This window comes from Mesocricetus auratus, unplaced genomic scaffold (assembly GCF_017639785.1).
Source record: "Mesocricetus auratus isolate SY011 unplaced genomic scaffold, BCM_Maur_2.0 Super-Scaffold_100007, whole genome shotgun sequence".
In the NCBI taxonomy this organism is placed as follows: domain Eukaryota; kingdom Metazoa; phylum Chordata; class Mammalia; order Rodentia; family Cricetidae; genus Mesocricetus; species Mesocricetus auratus.
In genome coordinates, this window is record NW_024429191.1 from 52,105,450 (window position 1) to 52,121,706 (window position 16,257).

The 16,257-nt window shown below is 46.3% G+C and overlaps 1 protein-coding gene across 2 annotated transcripts in view; it reads left to right on the forward strand.

Moving 5' to 3' along the window:
- Trpv1 (transient receptor potential cation channel subfamily V member 1) overlaps positions 1-15,827 on the forward strand; it is a 40,743-nt gene extending 24,916 nt beyond the window's left edge. For both annotated transcript variants that reach the window (XM_013111620.3, XM_040749106.1), the window contains 8 exons: positions 19-114; positions 1,870-1,940; positions 6,710-6,875; positions 7,351-7,417; positions 9,464-9,786; positions 10,237-10,364; positions 10,803-10,918; positions 14,910-15,827. In XM_013111620.3, the coding sequence (XP_012967074.1) occupies positions 19-114; positions 1,870-1,940; positions 6,710-6,875; positions 7,351-7,417; positions 9,464-9,786; positions 10,237-10,364; positions 10,803-10,918; positions 14,910-15,082 (1,140 nt within the window). In that variant the 3' untranslated portion in view covers positions 15,083-15,827. The remainder of the gene's footprint in view (positions 1-18; positions 115-1,869; positions 1,941-6,709; positions 6,876-7,350; positions 7,418-9,463; positions 9,787-10,236; positions 10,365-10,802; positions 10,919-14,909) is intronic.
- Positions 15,828-16,257: the final 430 nt, after the last annotated feature.

Here is a 16,257-nt window from a genome sequence, read left to right on the forward strand (position 1 = left end):
CTTCTTTGTGCCTCACAGCCCCCCTATAAGCTGAGGAACACTGTTGGAGACTATTTCCGAGTCACTGGAGAGATCCTGTCTGTGTTGGGAGGAGTCTACTTCTTCTTCCGAGGGGTAAGCATTCCTTCATGAGTTGTGGGGCTTCTATTGTCACTGAAAAGTCAAGAGAACCACTGAGAGATGAGTGAGCACAGCTGAGAATCCTTCATGTGTTCATAGTTGGGTTGCAGGGACACTCCAGTGTATTCCTAAGGGCCCATGGCGGTCAAGCAACATGGGCAGATCTCCACCACTAAGTCTCCTGTAGATCTTGTGGGAGGGGCCTTTTCTCTGACTGTCTGGCCAGCAAGCCCCAGGGGTACCACTCCCTGCCCAGCCTTAGTCTTACAGATGTGTAATGCTGCTGCACTTGGCTTTTGGTTTTCAAGAGTGCTGGTCCCATGCTTGATCAAGCACTTTCCTAAGGCATCTCCTCAGGTCCCAGGGTCTTTTCTTTGAACTTGGGAGCTCCTTTTAGAATTTTATGTCAACTTCCCTGTACAAACTAGAGCTTAGGGAATATGTGGGGTTTTTGCTTTGTAGTTTCACTTTCCTTGAGTAAGACTCAAGAGGGGATGAGAACTCAGGTCTATGAAAAGAGATCTGAATGGAGAATTGGAAATCATCATCATCATCATCATTATTTTGATTTGAGGGTCCTCTATGCAGTCTATTCTGTCCTTGAATTCTTGATCATCTTGCCTTGACTTTTTGAGTGTTGGGATAACAGGTGTGCACCGCTACGCCTGGTTAGATCACTGTGATTTTAGCCTTTAAATTTCTTGGTTTAAGTCACATCGGGTTTTTTTTTCAGTGACTTACTGTCTTAGTTACTTTTGTATTGCTGTGAGGAGACACCATGAGCAAAGTGGCTTACAGTCAAAGGCGTTTATTTGGCCTTCTGGTTTCAGAGGGTGAGAATCCATGTCGGAGGAATGGAGGCTGCAGTTGACAGGTGGCTGGAACAGCTGTTGAGAACCTGTGTTTTGAACAGGAAACAGGAAGTAGAGCAAGAGAGAAAGAGAGAGTGAGTGAGCTAGAGAGCCAACAAGAGAGAAAGAGAGAGGGAGAGAGAGAGAACATACTGGGGATAGTGGGAGGAGTTTTTGAAGCCTCAAAGCCCACCCCCCAGTGACGAACCTGCTCCAACAGTCTACACCTCCTAGTCATTCCCAAACAGTTCTACTGCTGGGGATGAGGTATTCAAACATATTAGCCTATGGGGGCCATTCTCGTTCAAATCACCATGCTTATTTTTATGGAATCTTTGCAAATCACTGGACTTTGTCTTCATGGAAGCACCATCTTTTCACACTGGTAACTTATGCTATATAAGGAAGTATAAAGCCCCGGTAGCAAGTGGGCACCTCTTGGCAGACAGAGGGTTAAACTGGGGGCCCGCATGTGTAGGTATTTTGGAGAGGATTTCCAAGGTTGATCTGGTAAGTTAGTTCAACTGTGACTGTGTAAAGGGATTTTTACTATAATGCTATGCTCATTTATAGAGAAGGAAAGTGGTGCTGGGAGAACAAATTAGAAGAAAAGAGGCTTCTCAGCCCTTCCGCTGGATATATCAGCTGATAGCATTTTGGCGATCTTTTTCTTCCCAAATTGCCTTCTAGGTACACTTGTAACTGTAGCAATGTTTTTAAAGCTCTCCACGAGTTAGAGCATCACCCCCATTAGCTTGACTACCACTGCTACATTCTTTACATTCTGTGCCGGAACCCACTCAGTGTTCCAACATGGACTTCTAAAGCATGCCAGAAGCTTCCTGATTCAGCCACATCCAATGCTTCCCAGAAACTTACTCTGTCTGTTCACTTGCAGATTCAGTATTTCCTGCAGAGGCGGCCATCTCTCAAGAGTTTGTTTGTGGACAGCTACAGTGAGATACTTTTGTAAGTGATGTTTTGTTCTCCATTTAACCTCCTGAGGTGACAGAAGTTAGCGTTCCTTCATCCTCTCACCTGTTCTTGAACAGGCACACAGTAGGGCTGCAGTAAGCCTGTTGAAGCCATGGTGGGAGGCACTCAATCAACATTCAACAGATGAGTGAATATCAACTGTTTACTGTGCCAGATCAATGTCAGGTGCTGGGGTTGATGGACCGTGTCACCGTGTCACGTGACCTACAGTTGGCGTCAGGCGTCCCTTCACTTTGTTCACAGTGTGTGCCTCCCTCTGCCATTCACTGGGTCCACACTGGGAGACGGAGGTGAAGTATACACAGTTCTCACCTTCGAGAATCTCCAGTCTTTAAGGCAGGGTTGTTTTATTTTCATTCCAGCTTCACAGACATTTTGTTCTAGGGGAATGGGTTGTCCCATGCTTTGAGCATTTAGCGGCATCCCCAGCCTCTCTCCAGTAGCTTTCTCCCTCTCCCTCCTAGTTTTGAGTATCAAGAATGCCTGCAGATAGATACCACCACAGTTTCTTTTCTTGGTGTGTGTGTGTGTGTGTGGTGTGTGTGTGTGTGGTGGTGTGTGTGTGGTGGTGTGTGTGTATGTGGTGGTGGTGTGTGTGTGTGTGGTGGTGTATGTGTGTGTGGTGGTGTGTGTGTGTGTGGTGTGTGTGTGTGGTGTGTGTGTATGTGTGGTGGTGTGTATGTGTGTGGTGGTGTATGTGTGTGGTGTGTGTGGTGGTGTGGTGTGTGTGGTGGTGTGTGTGGTGGTGTGTGTGTGCGTGGTGTGTGTGTATGGTGGTGTGTGTGTATGTGTGGTGTGTGTATGTGTGTGGTGGTGTATGTGTGTGGTGTGTGTGGTGGTGTGTGTGTGTGGTGTGTGTGTATGGTGGTGTGTGTGTATGTGTGGTGTATGTATGTGTGTGGTGGTGTGTATGTGTGTGGTGGTGTATGTGTGTGGTGTGTGTGGTGGTGTGTGTGTATGGTGGTGTGTGTGTGTGGTGTGTATGTGTGGTGTGTGTATGTGTGTGGTGGTGTGTGTGTGTGTGTGTGGTATGTATGTGGTGGTGGTGTGTGTGTGTGTGTGTGGTGTGTGTGTATGGTGGTGTGTGTGTGTGGTGTGTATGTGTGGTGTGTGTATGTGTGTGGTGGTGTGTGTGTGTGGTGTGTGTGTGTGTGTGGTGTGTGAGTGTGTGTATGTGTGTGTGTGGTGGTGTGTGTGTGGTGTGTGTGGTGGTGTGTGTGTGTGGTGTGTGTGTGTGGTGTGTGTGTGTGGTGTGTGTGTGTGGTGTGTGTGTGTGGTGTGTATGTGTGGTGTGTGTATGTGTGTGGTGGTATGTGTGTGTGGTGTGTGTGTGGTGTGTGTGTGTGGTGTGTGAGTGTGTGTATGTGTGTGTATGGTGTGTATGTGTGTGTGTGGTGTGTGTGTGTGTGTGTGTGTGTGTGTGTGTGTGTGTGTGGTGTGTGCTCCTGGTTGAGGGCCGCTGCTTTTAGAGGAGACAGATAAGCAAAGGCACAGATGTTGCAGAGCCTCTGTTCATAGAATAGACTAGAACCTCATCCTTCACACAGGGCTTTTAACCACAGGTCTCCTGGGATCTTGACTTAAACTCTCTTCTGATGCCCAGGTTTCCCTCAGTCCTGGAGCTTCTCTTTTCATTTCTGGTGTGACTAAGGAGTTGATTTCTGGTGCTATTGTGACTAGTTTCTTCCTAGGATTCATAAACCTCACATTCCTACTGTAATTTTCAGATACCTTTATTTTAGTCTGAAAGGGAAAGCTTGAGCTTTAGGGCCTATAGCAACTGCTTAAAACAATACCGATTTGCCTAAAAGCAGAAATGTCTCCTTACATAGTATTGTGCCAGTAGACTTGGAATTACATTCCTAGAAGTTATAGCCACATTGTAGTTATGTTAACACACACACACACACACACAATTATACCTATGAATATATAATTTTTTATGTTATTTAAACTACTCAGACATACTGATATAACTCATTAGAGTGCAAAAATGCTTATACACCAAACCAGGAGTTTCTTGCCCCCAACCCTTCCCATTCTCTGAAACCCACTTTCCTTGGGCCCTTTCTTCTGACACCTACTTATGTCACAGAGAAGGATTTAACGTCCTCCTGCCTGTCTACTTCCCCTCTTTCATCACTTCAATGTGATTATATAATATTTTTGTTTTAGGCAGTAATCATCATTTGTATTCTTATACCTTTGTAAATATTTCTAGGTGTCCAACAGCTTTGTATAGTCCTATTACCTTTTTTTTGTTTCTTCTGGCTAATATTTCCCTTAATTTTTACTTGTTTAGTTTTCACTATAGACAATGTTAATTTTTCCCACACATCCTAAAACAGGTGCAATTTTCCTAAAAAAATAAAGCCAACAAATTGTAACACATTGTCAGGTCACTTTTCTTCCTCTTGAGGGACTTTTTGCTAGAGTTTTCTTTTTTTACTCTTTTGCTTGAGACACGGTCTCACTATGTAGCTCAAACTGGTCCCTATTCTAACTCACAGCAATCATCCTGCTTTTGCATCTGGAGCACCTGGATGGCAGATGGGTACCACCATACCTTGCTTCCTGTTTTCTCTTTGTGGTTGGGTGGTTTTCTCAGCCAGACCCTTCTCTCACCCTGGCACCTGTCTCTGCCGCCAGCCTTGGGATTCTGATGGCTCCCATCTCTTCTTCCCTTCTTCCTCTTTCTTGGCCTTTCTTGTTTCCTGCACATCCTTCAGTGTTTCAGTGGGGTTGCCCGAGGGGAGGCAGCTGGCTCTGTAGACTGCCGTGTGCATAAGAGCTCATCATCAGTAGGTTGGGGTATTCAACACACTTCTCACTTACATTTTCTTTTTTTTTAAATTTTTTTGTTTTAATTTTAAATAGCTTGTTTTACATGCCAATCCCAGTTCCCTCTCCCTCCCATCCTCTCTCACTCCCCCATCCCCCCCAGCCTCCCTCCCTATTGCCAATTCCTTCCACATAGGGGATATCTAGAGTCTGTCATTTCACTCAGGGTAGGGCCCAGGCACTCCCCTAAGAGTCCAAGCTGAGAGAGCATCCCTCTTGTGCTATGGGCACATGATGTCTGTTTGTATTCCAGGGATAAATACTGATCCACTGCTCAGGGCCCCATAGGTTGCCCAGGCCTCCTCACTGACACTCACATTCCGGGGGGGGGTCCAGATCAGTCCCATGCTGGCCTCCCTGCTGTCGGTCTGGGGTCCAAGAGCTCTCCCCTGTTCAGATCAGCTGTCTCTGCTGGTTTTGCCAGCTCATTCTTTACCAATTTGCTCATCGCTCCTCTCTGTCACTGGGTTCCTTGGGTTCAGTTCAGTGCTTAATTGTGTGTGTTTGCCTCTGCTTCCATCAGTCACTGGATGAAGGCTTCCGGATGGTTATAGACATCAAGTTCATTATCAGGAATGGGCATTCGAGGTGGTCTCTCCACTATTGCTTAGCTTGCCAATTGGTGTCATCCCTTTAGATCACTAGGGGTCACTCTGGTGCCTGATCTGTCTTCTAACCTATGATTCCCTCTTCCCCCTATTCTACCCCCACCCACTCAGACTTCCTGTTCCCCCATGACCTACTCTCTCTTCCTCTTCTCCCCACTCTCTTCTTCCCAGCTCCCACTCCCCCCACCCCTTGCTGTGTTCCCCATCCATTCAGAGGATCTTGCCTCATTCCTCTTCTCTTGGATACTATGCATATCTTTTAGGTTCTTTCCTGTTTCCCAGACTCTCTGTCAGTGGAAGTGCAGACTGGCACTATCCTGATCCATGTCTAAAATCCATATATGAGTGAGTACATACCATATTTGTCTTTTTGCGACTGGGTTACCTCACTCAGGATGGTTTCTTCCAGTGCTATCCATTTACCTACGAATTTCAAGATTCCATTGTTTTTTTCTGCTGAGTAATACTCCATTGTGTAAATGTACCACATTTTCTCTATCCCCTCTTCAGTTGAGGGGCATCTAGGTTGCTTCCAGGTTCTGGCTATTACAAATAATGCTGCTATGAACATAGTGGAGCAGATGCCCTTGTTGTATGATTTGCCTCATTTGGATATATGCCTAAGAGTGGAATTGCTGGGTCTTGTGGTAGATTAATTCCCATTTTCCTGAGGAATCTCCATACTGATTTCCAAAGTGGCTGTACGAGTTGGCACTCCCACCAGCAGTGGAGGAGTGTTCCCCTTTCTCCATATCCTCTCCAGCATAAATTGTTGTTGGTGTTTTTGATTTTAGCCATTCTGACAGGAGTAAGATGGTATCTCAGAGTTGTTTTGATTTGCATTTCCCTGATGGCTAAGGATGTTGAGCACTTTCTTAAGTGTCTCTTGGCCATTTTAGCCTCCTCTATTGAGAATTCTCTATTTAGTTCTGTACCCCACCTTTTAACTGGATCCTTTGGGGTTTTGGAGACTTGCTTCTTGAGTTCTTTGTAAATTTTGGAGATTAGCCCTCTGTCAGATGTGGTTATATTTTCAATGTACAATGGATAAAACTATCATAAATAAAGAAGCATCAATACTATATTTACATTGTGCTTCTAAGGATAAAATATTTGCCCCCTAGCCTGTCATAGCTCTCCTCCTTGTGCCTGCTGAGAATGTGGGCTAAAGGAAGCAGGACTTCACAGCAGCCCCGCCCCTGCATGGCTGTATTCTCACTCTCTCATTCTTGCAGCCTGGGGCCTTTTGTTCTTGGTTTCCCCCAAGCTGACTGACCTTGCCTTTGCCCTCAGCTTTGTGCAGTCGCTGTTCATGCTGGTGTCTGTGATACTGTACTTTAACCAACGCAAGGAGTACGTGGCTTCCATGGTGTTCTCCCTGGCCATGGGCTGGACCAACATGCTCTACTATACCCGAGGGTTCCAGCAGATGGGCATTTATGCTGTCATGATTGAGAAGGTAAGTTTCCAAGTATGTTTTCCAGAGAGTCCTGCTTGCCCCATGAATGTGAGATACTGTCCTACGTATTCTGTTCAGCCTTTCTGTATCCTCCAGGGAGTCATTTGTTTAGCTCTTAGCCTATTTATTTCCTGAGAATCAAGCAACATGGCATTGACCTGGCATGAAGGTTTTCCTCACACTTGTTGTCTTTGTGTTCCCAACCCATGCAAAAGCCATGGGAGCTGAAAGCCGCAGAGCATAGGCGACTGCAGGTTCCTGTCACAGGTTCTCTGGTCACTCCAGGCCGATGCAGCCCTGGTCAGCTATAGACTCCTGTCATATATTCTCTAGACACTCCAGGCTGATGCAGCCCAGGTCACCTGCAGGTTCCTGTCACAGGTTCTCTGGTCACTCCAGGCTGATGCAACCCTGGGCATTCCTGTGTTCCTTGCACATTCAGACTTGTCTTTTACCAGCCTGCTCTTTCTTGCAGATGATCCTCAGAGACCTGTGTCGATTCATGTTCGTCTACCTCGTGTTCTTGTTTGGATTTTCCACAGGTAATGGGCAGAGTCAAAGCTGGTGGTAGGCAGGCGTGCTGCTCACCGGACCTACTCAGGCTCTGCAGGGCTGAGGGAGGAGGAGCCAGGTGGGGGGAGACAGGTGCATACATGGAAGTGACAGGGGACAAGAGAGAAAACACATCTGCATGAGCCCCAGAACTGGGAAATGTGATCCAAGAAGTGTCCTCAGTTGTTTTAGAGAGGCTGTGCTACTTGCTTGCTATATAGCTACATTTTGGCTACATTTTCTTTCTTTCTTTCTTTCTTTCTTTTTTTTTTTTTGGTTTTACGAGACAGGGTTTCTCTGTCCAGCCCGGCCTCGAACTCACAGAGATCTGTCTGCCTCTGCCTCCTGAGTGCTGGGATTAAAGGCATGCGCCATTCGCCACCACCGCCCGGCTTGGCTACATTTCTATCCAACTTCTTTCAACACTATTTCAGGCTTGCAGGAAACTTTCAAGAATTGTACGAAGGACTCCCCTCCTTACCCAGATTCCCCAATTTTACCATTTAAAAAATCTCTCCCTCTCCTTGTCTCTCTCTTCCTTCTCCCTATTTCTTTGTCTCTCCTCCCCTTCCCTTCCCCACTCCTCCCCTCCTTTTCTCATCCTTTCCTTGTTTTTTTCCTGGTTCTGGAGGCTGAACCCAGGGTCTAATAAATGCCAGGCCAGTGCCCACCAAGCTACAGTCCCAGCTTTCAAGGTTCTCCAATGCCACCACTCCCTGCACCTTTAGTCCCAGGTGTTTTATCACAAGGGTGAGCTTTTCTCCCTCTCCTCAGCTCACTTCCTTGTTAAACTCGAGGATGGATGGCCTTGGGTTCCTTTTACTCCTTGTAGATTCGCACTGTCACATGAGTCATAATCCTTGCTATTGCCTGTACTGTGTACTCTTCCCATCAGTCGCCTGGGTCCTGGAGCTGTGTCAATCCCAAATGACACACAAAGACTCTAATAGTTATAATGCTGTTGGCCAGCGTCCACAGTTTCTCATTGGCTAGTTCTGTCTTAAGTAGTAACCCATACATACATACATACATACATACATACATACATACATACATATATTTATAAGGTCTTACCTTACCGAAGACACAGTATCATGGGTCCGCTCTTCCTGAGATCACATGGCCATTCTCCACTCTTGACTACATTTCCCAGAATCCTCCTCAACTCCTAGCCCCACCTATCTTGCTTCCCTATCGGCCAAAAGTGCTTTATTTATCAACTAGTCAGACAAACATATACACAGAAGGACTTCCCCCATCAATCACCAATTATTTTGAAGCTGAGCTCTAGTCCTTGGGAGCCCCTTCAAGCTCCTCGGCCCTTCTACCTGATCCATGTCCTGCTGTGCCTCTGCCTCAGTTCCCATCTGATATCTGCAGTTAGATGGTTCCCAAGGCATGCCCATCTCTGCTCCCACTCTGCAGTTTGTTTTAGAACTCCTGTCTAGGAGGGGTGAACATAGATAACTAGGGACGCTGCTAGGTATGGGCTGTGGTGCCTGATCTGAAGTTCTGCATATCAGTACAAGAAGGGATTAGGCTTAGGGGGTTCTCAGACACTGATGCATAGTAAGAACTGCACACAGCTGCTTAGCAGCTCTCAGGCTCTGCAGTATGCTTCCAAAGAAGAATGTTAGCAGAGGCCTCTCTACTTTGAGCTGCTCAACATCCACAGTTATAGAGTGGACCTCTAAAGACATAGTGTAGTTTTACATCCATGGTTATAAAGTGGACCTCTAAAAGACATGGTGTGGCTGGCTAAGTGACTCAGGCCCATCTTGCTGAGCAAGTTTTATACTCTATATGTGCATGGTCTACATAGCTTTGCACATTTCTTCAAATGCCTTGTCTACTAGATCACGATAAAGCTCTTATTATAACAAAGCAGTGTATTATTACAGTTTCCTGATAGTCTGGGAGGGGGGGTGTTACATAACCGAGTGGCCTTCCTGCTGAAGGGTGCTGGGGTAGGAGAGGTATGTGTTCTGGGGTCTTGGTTCCCATCCACCCACAGCCCTTTCTCCTGTGACCGGTAGCCGTGGTGACTCTGATTGAGGATGGGAAGAATAACTCTGAGTCTGTGGAGTCCACATCACACAGGTGGCGGGGGTCTGCATGCAAGCCACCAGACAATTCCTACAACAGCCTGTACTCCACATGTCTGGAGCTGTTCAAGTTCACCATCGGCATGGGTGACCTGGAGTTCACTGAGAACTACGACTTCAAGGCTGTCTTCATCATCCTGTTACTGGCCTATGTGATTCTCACCTACATCCTTCTGCTCAACATGCTCATTGCCCTCATGGGAGAGACGGTCAACAAGATTGCACAAGAGAGCAAGAACATCTGGAAGCTGCAGGTAGGCAGCAGAGTCGGGCGGGGAGTGCAGCTGGAAGGCGTGGGCTGTTCCTTGTGTGGGTACACGGTGGGATGCATGAGCCCCTGTGGGACTGAGTAGGGGCAGGAGGCACTGAGGTCTAGAGATATCATCTGTCCATGTTTCAAGTCATACAGCTGGCAGGTAGCAGAGACAGGGTTAGACCAGGCAGTTTCACTTTTGAAACTCTGATCTCACCCAGCTCCCCAAGTGGTCCCTTCGTGAACTCCATCAATTCATAGGGTTGAGTTCCTGGACCCAGCAGGCAGTAGCCAGGCACAGGCAGGCTTGGCTGGTCTTCTTCATGGAGCATATGCTTGCCAGGTTTTGGAAACAGACCTGTTATAGGAGGTACCACAGGGCCAGCTTGGAGGCTCCTGGGGAGGAGAGAGATTCTGGAGAGGGTAATCTAGGCTTCTTTTTTTCCTTCAGAGAGCCATCACTATCCTGGACACAGAGAAGAGTTTCCTGAAGTGCATGAGGAAGGCTTTCCGCTCCGGCAAGCTGCTGCAGGTGGGGTTCACGCCCGATGGCAAGGATGATTACCGGTGGTGTTTCAGGTAAGCCAAAGCAGCTGAGGAGTCCTGTTCTCAGTCCAGGGCATGGGGACCCATCTGGAGCCAGATGAGGGTGTAGAGACTGGACTCAGGACTCCCTGGAACTAGTTATATTGATAGAGGCTCTCAGGGCCAGCAGCAGGTACAAGGGTCACCATGGGACTCAGTTATGGACACAGGACACCAACCTCATATCTTAGGAGGTAGGACTTCTAATATTAAGCAGTGAAAAACTTGAGATGTCCAAAAATGAATGCCTGGTGAAGAGCCAAACCGAGGAATTCAGTGTTTAAAATTCTTGGTTCTTTTGGAGTGGTTGGGAAAGATGGGGTGTCTATAAAACAAACCCTAGCTGTCTCTCTGCCTGCTGTGACTTTAACCTGATATGAAGGCTGCTCAACCTCAGATAACTGACTCCAGACCCTGTCCCTGCCCCCACAGGGTGGACGAGGTGAACTGGACTACCTGGAACACTAACGTGGGCATCATCAACGAGGACCCAGGCAACTGTGAGGGTGTCAAGCGCACCCTGAGCTTCTCCCTGAGGTCAGGCCGAGGTGAGGTGGGATGGGTGGTACCATGGCAGGGAGGGGCCTGACACTGGGAAGGTGAGTTCCTTACTCCATGCTGACTTTCTTCACATAAGACCTGAGCTGTGTAGCTGCAACAGACGCCAGCCATGCACATGCTTAGTGACTGCTGCATGTCCTCAGAGGCGCCTGCGCAGTACTGCTAGCAGCTCCTTGGGTTCATTGATTTCAAGTTAACTTTTGGTCGTTGCGTGTTCAGAAAACTTTTTGTTTGTTTGTTTGTTTTGTTTTATGAGACAGGGTTTCTCTGTATTGTTTTGGAGGCTGTTGGTCCAGCCCAGCCTCGAACTCACAGAGATCTGCCTGCCTCTGCCTCCCGAGTGCTGGGATTAAAGGTGTGCACCACCACTGCCCGGCCAGAAAACTTTTAATGTAGTCAACATTCAGTTATATGACCCCATATGGGGTCACAACCCCCAGTTTGAGAAGCTGGGTGTTGGACCACACAGTATTATTGTTGCCAAAGTCTTGGAGGCTTTGTTTATTTTGTTACTATTATTTTCTTCCTTAAATTTGATGTCTTTTGATCTGCTTTCATATTCGTTGCCCCCTCCCCTTATCTAGCTCCAAATTGTTTTTAATCCCATATGGAGAATTTTGCACTTCAAGTTTTAAGGCTTGTGGTTTTAGAGTTTCTGTTTTTTTTCTGTGTTGAGATTTCTATTTCTTCTCTGAGGTCTTCTAGCCATTCCTTCATTAGGAGCACATTTTCCTGTGCTTCTTTGAGCAGACACTTTCTGTCTGCTAAGGGATGGACTGGCTCAGAGGTAGTGTTCTCTGCCTACCAAGCACAAGACTCTGGGCTCAGCAGTCCCCAGCTAAATGCAACGTCTGGGCCATCATGGCTTCCATTTCTCTTAACTGCTTTTTTTTTTTTTTGTGACAGAGTACCACATTTTTTTCCTTTTAGGTTCGGTATTTTCAGATTGTGTGCTGGACATTGTAGATAAGATATTGTGGAAAGCCTGGATTCAGTTGTCTTCCCTCTAAGAACATTGGGGTTTTATTATTTTGTTTATGGTTATCTTATGCTGAATGGTACTTCAGTTATTCAGGAATTACCTTGAGCTTGTGCAGGCATGAGTGTAAGGATGTTTCCGCACACTGACTGGCTAGGTTCCCTCCTTACACTCCAGTTAGTGTGTCTGTCCCACTTCCAACCCCATCGCAGTCATTCTCTATCAAACATCTCACCATTAGCAAGCAGGGTCTAGTTCTTAGCCAAGGACTTACGGTAACCACCCTGCCCCAAAGCCAACCAGACCTCCATTGTCAGTATCTGTTCTCCTATGCTCTGTTTTCTGCTTCTAGCTGTGCCAGCTGCCCCAGTGACTGCTTCCTCCTTAGCTCAGGGGAAATTCCAGGCTCCCCTAGAATGGTTGTTCTCTGTACTATAGTTGGTAAAATTGTCCCTAAGCAGAGAGGGCATTGATAGGCCTGCCCTTGTGAATGCCACTTCTTTTAGGGTTTGTAGTAGCTTACATCTGTCACCTCAAGTCTAAACACATCTGCTGAATGGCATTTTGCTTGGCTTATGGTTGTCACGAGCCTGACGGTCCAGTACGAGGTCCTCCATTACAGCTGGATATGGAGATCTACTTAGTCAAAGGCTCACTTGGGGGCTGGTGATGTAGCTCAGTGGTCAAGCACTGGGCGAGCATGTGAGACACCCTGGAAACACCCCAGCACAGAAAAAGAGGTTCACTTTTGGAAAGCAGTTCCCTGCTCTGGGGCTTCATTACTTTCATACAGGTCCCCAGAAGTTCTGTGATTTTCCTGGGAATGTAATTGGAAAGATTCCCTGGTCTTTCGTTGTCACCTTAGCTCATTATCTTTTCTTCGATTTGTTAGGTCTGTTAACACTGTCAGAGAGCTACTCAAAGATGGCTGTGTGTTCTTTGAGTGGCTTTCCATGATCCTCCCACTGACTTAGTTAGCTGGTGTTGGTTCAGACACTGGGTAGTTTATTTTAGACACATTTAAGTATGGTACCATTTTGGAAAAAAAGTTTCCTGGTGACAATTATCACAATAAAACTTAAGGCATGACTATATTGAAACTCTTTTGCAAAGTACACATGATCTCTTCCATAAGAATGGGTTCTGTAGCTTAAGGGCTTAGGGGATGATCTGGTGTGGTCTAGGTCACTGCAGAGGTCACCAAACTGAAAAGCACATGTGACATCTCCCCTAAGGATGGGATCTATGGACTGAGAAATGTTGCTCAAGACAAAGGTCTAGGGAGGAAGAGTCTGGGATAAACAAAATGGTCTGGGGGTTTTGGGAAAGGCCTGGCCCTACAGATAGTACAGATCACCAGGCTACTAACTACATCCACCCCCAGCCTTCTGGGTGGAAAGAAGGTGTACATCTCCTCTGCTGAGGAGACAACCTGAGTGTTTAACATTCCTGGCTTCTCTAGTGCTTGTCTGTGAACACAAGGATCTCATGGCCTCTACACTGTAGATCTCAGTGAACCTCTATCCAGTTAGAAGTGATTTGGAACAGAAGTTGTGGAGTTTTATAGTAGATTTTACACTTTATACCTATTTCTTAGGGAACAGTCCTTCAGGGTTTTGCTTTCTCACTTTTGTAACAGTAGAAACTCTAGGGATCATAGTCAGATAATTTGGATAACAAGGACCTCTCCCCATCAAACTGCATGTGGCTGGAAGATGTAGGAGAACACAGGAGAGGGGAGGAAGGTGGTAATTGGAGGAGCAGGGAGTGCTCGGGAGAGTCTAGGTATTAGAGTTTGATGAGTGGTACAGGGGACTTTAGATTCTCTGGAGACCCTGGAACTGGCTAGTCAACAGTTCCCAAGCTGGGTGGCTCCACTTCCTAGCCAGTGCATAGTCAGTCTCTTAAGAGCTTCCTTAAGAGCTCCCTGGGACTGTAGATCATGGCAAAGCTCCTATTTGAAGCCCAGGGTCACCATGTCTCCCTTGGTGTTTTCCTCAGCTTCTATGCCCTGCTGAGACCTTGACTCTAAGTTTTGATTTTTTAATTTATTTTGCTGCTGTTCATCACTTTGGAGCTGCCCAATGTGGAGTTGTTGTATTGCAGGAAACTTCTTTACCCTCCCATTTGGGTAGTGAGGCAGTAGAATCAGAAGCAGGTGTGTGATAGACTCATGAGGTCACAGGTTTGCCAGGGGGAGGAAGAGAACTTAAGATGTTACCTGGGTGGATGAGGGGAAGAGGGAACTTCATGAACCCAAGAGTTTGAAGTTTTGTTATTTCCAGTCATGGTCTCACTGTGTAGCCCTGGCTGTCTTAGAACTCACTCTGTAGACCAGGCTGGGCTTGAACTCAGAGAAATATATAAAATGCTTATTTTACATATATAAAATATGTTATTTTACATATTTAAAATATGTATATATGCACTGATATATAAATATAACTTACTGAGTCTATTTTTGTTGTTTGTGTGTATATGATTTCAAGGCTAACCACTTTGTATTGGGTAATCAACTAGGGAGCTTGCCCTGGGAGAGGCTAATTCTCCCTCTCTCAGCAGTCATCAGTTGCTTGTAGTTCTTTGTTTATAGGTGGGACTCTGTGAGATGTCCTTTTTCAGCATTAGCATATCTATTGATGTTGTTATTGTTTAGGTCTTATTTAGGCAGCCTTTTCTGGGAGACAGTCTCACAGCAGACTTCCTGGTCCTCTAACTCTTACAATCTTTGCCCCTCTTCCAAAATGTCCTCTGAGCAGTAGGTGTAGGAGATGTGTTGATGATGTATCTATCCACTGGGGCTGGGCTCCTCACAACCCAGTGATCTCTACATTATATCCAGTTGTGGTTTTTCTGTCATGACCTCTTGTCTGCTGTAAAGAGAGGCGTCTTTGATTGAGGAGTACCCAGGTCTCCTGTCATCTGGAGATATGAGGTCTACCAGTAAGCCTGTGTTTGTTTTGTTGCATCCAACGTAGTAATGATATGTTGCCTTTCAGTTTCAGGGAGAAACTGGAAGAATTTTGCCCTGGTTCCCCTTCTGAGGGATGCAAGCACTCGAGATAGGCATACCACCCAGTCCGAGGAAGTTCATCTGAAGCATTTTACAGGATCCCTTAAGCCAGAGGATGCTGAGGTCTTCAAGGATTCCATGGCCCTAGGGGAGAAGTGAGGGATACCATGCAGGGCTCAGTGCTGGGTCTTTGGATGGCCCATTACCCCTGTGGGAAATGGGTCTGTTCAGGGAACATTAGAGCCCTGTGGTTGGTTGGGCCCATTCTGTGCCTGCCTAGGCATGTTCTTAGGACTTCACTGGGGTGGTGGGAGGGTGTGAGGGAACACCCAGCCGTGATTGTCTTCAGGCGAATCTTCAAACATTTGGCTTTCAACTCTTTACAGACTTTGTTAAACCGAGTGGATGGCAAATCTCTACTTGGACACATGTTAGTCTCTGGTTTTATTTGAATTTTGGATTGCTGGGACTATGAGCAAAACATCCTTTGAATACTTACTTTGATATAAAATGCTGAAGCCTTTCTTCTCTACACTATGTTGATTATCTTACGTGCTCTGAGAGTTTTTGGAGGAGTCTGTCATTTGAAAAATTCAAGGAAGGTGGGAGATGCCAGTCCTGTTCCCAGTTCCAGCAGAATTAAGTTATTTCAAAGTGACTTTCTCCTTCGATGTAAAATATCAGTCTTCACAAACCATTAGCTTCATTGCTGTTTAAAAAATACAGAACCATACCAAAGGACGTGGCAGGAAGCTTTCAATGATCTTTCGCTTGTTGTAATCATAATCCTGTCCTATTTCCTGCAGGGCTAAATGCCCCTACCACTGTTAGTACTGTAATTTATAAAATAAACTATGTATGTGCCTACAAATATGCTTTCTAATAAATACGAACTTGGTGATAATAATTGGGCTGGCATTGCTAGGTTGTTCTCTGTTCAATCTGTGCCCCCCCCTTCTGTGTGTGTGTGTGTGTGTGTGTGTGTGATAAAGCACTCCTATCAAAAGCAACTTGGGGAGGAAAGGGTTTATTTAATCTTACAGGTTACAGCCTATTACAGACCATCATCAAGGGAAGCCAAGCCGGAAACTCAAGGCAGGAGCTTGAAGCAGAAATGGTGGGGGGAGGGGGAGGAAAGGAGGGAGATGAGGGAGATGAGGGAGAGGGAGCTGGGATTGACATGTGAAGCAAGCTTGTTTCTAATTTAAATAAATAAATAAAAAATAAAACCATGGGGGAGGGGAGGACCACAGAGCACAGAGGAATGCTGCTATGTTGTGTAGGGAACAGCAGTGACAAGTCAAGTGAGAAGAGGTAAAAGTGTTTATCAGACT